Below are 7,532 nucleotides of genomic sequence, written 5' to 3'. Positions count from 1 at the left end.
TTCTTATTACTGCTGTGATTCTTTTTCTTGTGGTCCCCTCAGCATGTTCCCCTCTCGATATTTCTTGTTTGGCTTTTACTTCCGTTATCTTTGCACATATACTGTTAAATTGCACAGGTTAATTGTTGGTGTCTTATCTTAGCCTCGTCACTACTTCGCCGAGGTTAGACTCGACACTTACCAGTACATGGAATGGGTTATACTGATACTGCACTTTGCACTTCCTATGCAGATTTTGGTATTGGTCCCAGTTGATCGAGAGGGGCGTAGCAGCTCGGATCGGACCACCGAAGACTCAAGGTAGATCTGTCGGCGTTCACTGACCTTGAAGTCCCCGTCTATCTCTTCTGTTTTACTATTTCTTTCATTCAAACAGTTGTATTTCTTTCAGACTTTTACTTGTAGTAAATCCTAGAATGTTCGTGAATTGTAACTTCAAATCCGGGTAGTGGTACATATATTGAGACTGTTATAAATTTCCGCATTCACTTTAACTCGTTATAGCTTATCTGCTGTTAATTACTGAAATGTATAAGAATTGGCTTAATGATTCTCTAACGTTGGCTTGCCTAGCAAGTGAAATGTTAGGCGCCATCGCTGTCCCGACAGTGGAAATTCCGGGTTGTGACACTATATCATTATTCTTGTTATTGTCATTAATTTTTCTTTTTAAGAATTAACATTAGTGAAAACTTTATCATGATACTGGAATTAATTAAGAATAAATCTGCAAAGTTGCTAAACATTAGAGTCATTCAGGAGATATGAGTTACTGCTGTTTACTTTCTGGATCCATTAATTTAAAGGTTTTGGTAATGAGCTCGGTTTTGTTTTTTTGGTCGTAATTCATAGGCGAGGAAATATAATTAGTGACCATTTTATCTCCAGACCACTTTGTGTTTCAGTCTTTTTCAGATTAGGTCAGTTCTGCTGGATTAATTTTAGGAGTCTGTGTTTCGAAAGAACAATAACTTAGTAGATAATGTTGCCAGGTATTTTAATTTTTCCGTTTTCATATATATACAAATTACAAGCATCTTCAGTGTTTCCAGGACAAGTCTAAGCAAGGAAAAGAACACGTAGCCATTGCTTATTTTGATATTTTCTTACTTAATTTGCAAAAAAAAACAGTATATATACATGAATATTTTGGCAACTTGTGAGAATCTTAAGAAGAACAAATTAAAATACTGTACTGGAGTACTAATTCACAGGAATTTTAACTTTTGGTTCCTTTATTTTAATGTTAACAATTTGAAGGTTAAAGAGATATATACATGTTATAAAGACAATACCCCAGCCAGGAAAGATTCCCACTTTTTCAATTTCATTACTATTTTTATTGCTAGAACACCAGCAAGTTGCAAAATTAGGATAAAGTAAATATAGAAGTACATGAATAATGATACATATTACACCAAACTATTCACTCAGAGGAAATTAACAAACAAATACATTCACAAAATCATTAATTTAAACTTGAAATAATAAAGAAAAGTGAACTTTTAACTATTCACAAATGCACATTGCTTCCTGATTTCACCAGCACTGCCTGTTTTAACTTCAACTCTCCCCATTTTCTCCATTGCCTTAGCAAATTCAGCGTAGAATTCTTTGAGTGATCCCTCGACAAGCTGTTCGATAAATGACTTCGTTGTGGTACGTTTTGTTAAAGCTGCATCAGATTGGAATAAACCTCTCCTTTTGAGCAGAAGCTTATAGTAGCTAAGATCAAATGTCTTGAAACTACCTGGATCCATCTCAACGATAGTGGTATTATCGTTGATTGATTTGCATTTTCTGGACTTGAGATTATCCGCGTATTCGCTGTCTAGAGATGGATCTTGTGTACCAAGAATCCCTGTGAAATTGTATAGACGCTCCGAAAATGAGGAGCAGTGAGAAACTCCAATGGTGTGTGCACCTATAAATAAAAACAAGTTATACATGTTATTGCGGGTAATTTAACCTGATAATGATGTAAGAATATTATATAGTGCACAGAACTTAAACTCATACTAGATAGTAAGACCAAGTCGTTCAAATCAAGACCCTTTTTCCCAAAAGATTGTTGTAGCCTAGTGAAGTTACTAGTTGGAGCTGGGATATCAGCATTGGCTTCTGAAACATTTGATATTCTTCCATCTCTTCTACCAGTTGGCACATTCCAAGAAGGACCTCCCTATTATGCCAAGTGACAATAACAACAACAACAAGAAAAGAAGATAGTTAATACGTATAGAAAATGGTTCAAGAAGAGAGTACAACCAAAGGTGGATCCAGGATTTAAAGTATATGGGTTCCTGTCGTAATCTTGAATTAATATACAATACTAACTGGGTTCACAATTAGATATTTATAAATATTTAATGGATTTTTTAATAGAAATACAGGGTCTACGCAAAAGTTATTGGGTTGCCGGAACTCAGTAACTGCACTCTAGATCCGCCACGGAGTACAACGACAACAACAGACCCCAGTATGTTTTCACAGGTGAGGTCTGTGGGTTCAAGAAGAGAGTATTTTGTTAATTTCTTCAAGTTTTGGACTTACTGTGACTACAACTGCATCTCTAGCAACCAAGGCAATAATATCAGCACAAGAGACAATTCCAGGGCATTCAGCTTCAACTAATCTTTTAACAGCATCAATGAAGGAGAAGCCTCTCAATGTTAGATTAGGATTAGCTTGTTTTTCAGTTTGGTTTCCTGTACTTGAAGTGAAATTAAGAAGTACAGATCCATCACAACCCTGCAAAGAACAAAACAGAGAAGAAACAAGAATCAGAGCAAAGCACATTAATTAAGTATATAAAGAAATTCTATATGTGAAACATGGGCACATGGCAAATAAATCATAGTACTATACTTACCCTAACAAAGCAATCATGGAAATGCATTCTAAGTATGGCAGCTGCAGTATTTGGAGCTTTTGGAACTTGTTTTTGGACAAAGTCTTTAATGATTTTCTCAGCTTTTGGACAGCTCTTGGCATAGAAATTAAGCTGCAATTGAGCATGTCCAGAGCTTACTATTCCAAGAATACATAAAACCAGAATACTCAAATAGCTAAATGAAGCCATTTTTTCCTCTGTCTCAAAAGAAACCTTTCTTTTCTTTAATGTGTTTCTCTACACACATTAACTCATATAGTACGCTAGCAATTTTATAGGCAATTTCCCGACTTGGCTATCAAGCTAATAACTAGCATTTAATTATTTTATTAAACTCTCAACTCTTTATAACAATAGAAAATGGTTTAGTTATAGACTGTTTCGTATTGGACTCATTCTGTGTGATTTAATTATGTATCCTATTCACGTTGACTGATCATTTTTTGATACAAAAACAACTCCCTCTTCGTCTTATTTTAAAGTTTTGCCAGCAGTGAGAGCACACTTTAAAATTAAACAAAAAATATTTCGTTCTTTATTTTCTGCTTTTAATTTTAATGTTGTTATTCGGTCACCTGCTCTCCTACAAAGATATGGATGTTTTAATTATGAGGATGAATGCATGCGAGGTACAAGTTATTTCAATAATTAAAAAGCTGAATACCTGCTACCATAGCAATCTTGACAGCTCATATAAATGCTTTTGACATATCCCTTTGTTAAGCCAAAATATTATTGGTGGAGCTGTTTTGCTATTTGTTTCATTTCTAATGTATTCAGTTTGTATCAAGTATTTGGTATAAACATCACAATGTAATGTAGGGACAACGCCAGCAGTAATTAAAAACTTAGCCAGGAACTGAAAATTATTATTACATGCTTAATTAGTGAGATTAATTTTTATACTTAGACTGTGCAAAAGAACTATATATACTGTCAAATCATCCCCAAGATAATTACAACCACCCGTAACTGCTGAAATTAAAACTAGAACATAAGGCATGTTACATACTACAATAGATTAAAATACACCAATAATGTAAAATTCTTTATAATGTTTTTAATATTATTATTATTATTATTATTATCATTATTATTATTATTATTATTATTATTATTATTATTATTATTATTATTATTATGTTTTAAATCGTACATTAAAACCTTTGTTTTTCCCTTTCTCTAGAGACGCATCTTAATGTCTGTCTTTATGCTCAAGAAAATAAGTTTGTTCTTTGTATATTTGAGACGCCAAGGCCCTCAATAATTTCCTCATCTGTACTTAAAGCTAAGATGAAGATTCCTGCTACTTTAACTTTGCGGTAAAACAAGCCATTCCCCTTACTAGATCCTCCAAAATAGTTCTTCGATTTTTTTTTTAATTTTTTTAGTTTTAGTTGATAACGTACTCCGTCGAAGGTATCACGCTTTACTTTTTCTAGCCATATACATAGATTATATATATTTATACATATATAATACATAAATTATGCATATATTATACCTTCACTGACTATTTTTAATTTATGCGATTGAGTAGACGACTATTTGGATTAACACTTCTTGAATTTTATACAGATGTAACCCTTATTTCTTTAAGTATATGCCGCTTAGGTAATAAGTATGAATTTGCATCGTGGCTGCATATGAGTACATTACGAAAAAATACTCCTAACACACTTGGCTGGGAAGAAAATTGAAACTTAGGATTACATTAGTACTTCGTACTGCTACCAAGAAATTGTTAAACGAAAGACTTATAATAATTGGATATTGATATGCCTCGTGGTTAAAGAATAGAAAGCTATGTAGTTCAAACTCTTAAAAGATGCACTAAGTATATATTGGATCCTTCAAAAAATAATAAATTTTAAAGAATCTGATACGAGTGTGACAATAATTTTAAAAAGTCCAAACAACATAGATCAAAATCGCTATTTCCTTGTGTATTTATTTGGATGAAGTCCATAGTTGAGCTAGCTAGTTGTAGACGCATGTGCCCCTCAAAGGGGTCTAAACCTATAGGCAATTTAAACAATTCCTTTTGTCACCTTTTAATCCTCTGTATTCTTCTTTCTATTTCTTTAATTTAGTTTTATTCCTTCAAATTGGAAAAATATCAGTTGATCGTGGCTCAATGGGAAAAATTAAAAGATCTTTTTTTCTCTCTCTTCAAATTTCAACTGCTTCTAACCTCAGAAACGCAGCTGTAAAAGAAAATTCTTTTGAGATATGAAGACATAAAGAAAACTCTTAATGATAAATTTTATAGGCGAAATGACTTCCTGGCCACTTAAACTTGTCGGATTTTTTAAAGCCGATACATAAACTTATAACTTTCCCATTTGAACACTCGAACTCGTTTTTTCCATAACTAATACACATTTGACCATTGACCATGCCCATGTGGCGTCAGTTGGTCCTAATCAGCAGCCCGCGTGAGGAACACGACGCACAGGAGCGTGAAAAACCCCTTCCCAACACCCAACAGTACAAAATACCCCCTTCCTCCATTTTTAAAAATCTGAAGCTCCATTTTCAATTTTTTTTTTCATTTTTCAGACCGTGAAAATGGTGGAAAGTAGGGAAATTAAGAGGGCCTAATTCTGCAATGTTTTCTTCCATGTTTTCATTATGCATAGAAGAAGAGATTCTGGGGGATTTCAAGTTTCAATAAGGAGGGTCTTCGGATTCTCTCTGAAATTCCAAGCTAGAAAGACGACACACAACGGCATGCCGACAATGATCTTCAAAACAAGAGACTACTATGTCATCATGGCGGCTCAATGTAAGAGGATAATTGTTGGTCGATTTCTGAAGACCCGACCCCGAATTATAGGTCAAGATTCTCTAAAAAATTCCCTTTGAAGGGATCTGCAAAAATTGGAGTTTATGATAAATTAAATGTGTTTCTCAGCTTCACTAATGATGAAGATTACAATTTTGTTCTATATAAGCGGGTGATTGAAATTGAAGGTCTGCAAACATACCCAAATTTTGCAAACATTGTAGGAAATTAGGGCACTATCTTGTTAACTGTTGAATCCTTGAAATAAAAAAGTTGGAAGAAAAGAAGGAAGAAGAACGAAAGAGTAACATGGAAAAGGATCAAGCTGAGCCACCTGTGAAACAAAATAATGAAAAGCAGATAACCATTGTTGATGAAGAAGAACGCTAAAGCAGTCAAAGAGAAGAAGTTGCTGCTTGACTTTTCACGCCCTTACGTGTAAGACATCCATTGGTCATTTGCTGACTGGATGGACACGTATGTGTATGTGTAATACACGAGCACATGGTCAATGGTCAGATGTGTTTATTAGTTATGGAAAAAACGAGTTCGAGTGTTCAAATGGAAAAGTTATAAGTTTATGTATCGGCTTTAAAAAACCCGACAAATTTAAGTGGCTAGGAAGCCATTTCGCCAATTTTATAATTTGTTTTCCATTTCCTATTTAACTTTCGAGCGAGCAATTAGTAATTAATATAGTACTTAACTAATAGGATTCTTTTGATTAAAGCGATAGATCAATAATCTACAATTTGGCTTTATCTTTTGCATCTTTATGCTATAGCTATAGGACTATTCTCTTGGGCATATAACAATGTGCATGGCTAATAAAAGACGTCTACGAGATCTTTAAGTTATTTATGTGATTAAAACAAAGAATAAAGTGCTAAGAAGTATTTCACCTTTTCTTTCTCCCCTGTTGTCCCAGTCCTTTTGCCAACTGTTGTGGCGTTTTAATTTCCAGGTTGTGTCTGATTAGTTTTTTAATTAGGGAACTCTCACTACGAATTATTTCTTTTTCATTCTTTTTTCAGTTGTTGTCATTCTAGATTTAGTTATTACTAAATCAAGGTTTCATGCCCCTTTAATTTGCTTAATAAAATCATGTTGCATCATACAGTCGTTAAAAATGAATGATTGAATTTCTTTCTATATTTCTATTTCTGTGTTGATGGGCGAAATCCGCTGACAAAAAAAAAAAAAAACCTTTTGTATTCCGATGCCTAGCGTTCCCTGATAACTAGGATTAGTGGTGATTATTGTTCGCACCGAAAAATCAGGTGTTATGCGGAAGCTAGCAAAGCAAACCTTGAACGACGATAAATCATACAATAAAGAAAAAAATACCAAAAGAGACACAAACATATAACGTGGTTCGGTCAACTGACCTACATCCACGACGGAGATGAGCAATCCACTATATAAAAAGAGAGTACAAAATATCGAGAGAACAACCTCACGAAGAGGCAAACACAAGTGACACACTAACACTTGTCCTGTAAAGTTCTCCCCCCCCCAAACAAGACTCCCAAACCTCATATGGCTACATTGTGGATGCTGCTAAACGAGAAGAAAAGATCCTTAAGTTATAGAAGTCCAAACCTTTTCTTACAAGAAAAAGACTAGCCAAATATGGGAGATTTATAATTTCCTTCTACAAGAAGAAAATCCACTTATAGTAAACATGTTACCCTTTCGGCCTTTCCTTTAAGAGATAGAAAAATCAAATATGGTAAGAAAATTAGGATAACATCTAACAACTATCCCCATTAGCCTAAATTTTCTGACAAAATAAACTTGATCTACCTTCTTCACATAATTTTCAACAAGTCGCATCTCCAAATCTCCACC

The 7,532-nt window shown here is 34.1% G+C and overlaps 1 protein-coding gene across 1 annotated transcript; it reads right to left on the bottom strand.

Annotated features, from left to right (window-relative positions):
• Positions 1–1,299: 1,299 nt before the first annotated feature.
• On the bottom strand, positions 1,300–3,139 carry LOC104219289 (peroxidase 3). Its single transcript, XM_009769945.2, has 4 exons — positions 2,873–3,139; positions 2,554–2,751; positions 2,020–2,182; positions 1,300–1,924 (listed from the first exon to the last, which is right to left on the bottom strand). The coding sequence occupies exons 1-4, from the start codon at positions 3,080–3,082 to the stop codon at positions 1,506–1,508; spliced, it is 990 nt and encodes a 329-aa protein (XP_009768247.1). The 5' UTR covers positions 3,083–3,139; the 3' UTR covers positions 1,300–1,505.
• Between the last annotated feature and the right edge of the window lie 4,393 nt (positions 3,140–7,532).

Source organism: Nicotiana sylvestris, chromosome 7, assembly GCF_000393655.2.
Source record: "Nicotiana sylvestris chromosome 7, ASM39365v2, whole genome shotgun sequence".
Taxonomy (NCBI): Eukaryota; Viridiplantae; Streptophyta; class Magnoliopsida; order Solanales; family Solanaceae; genus Nicotiana; species Nicotiana sylvestris.
This window is presented reverse-complemented; position numbering and strand designations above follow the sequence as displayed.

Bases quoted from the DNA above. Each gene is read 5' to 3' on its own strand.
- LOC104219289 (XM_009769945.2), bottom strand. From the start codon at position 3,082: ATGGCTTCATTTAGCTATTTGAGTATTCTGGTTTTATGTATTCTTGGA. The intron at 2,183-2,553 runs GTAAGTCCAAAA...TTGGCATAATAG, and splicing joins GAGATGCAGTTGTAGTCACA to GGAGGTCCTTCTTGGAATGT. The intron at 1,925-2,019 runs GTATGAGTTTAA...TTTTATTTATAG, and splicing joins CGACTTGGTCTTACTATCTA to GTGCACACACCATTGGAGTT.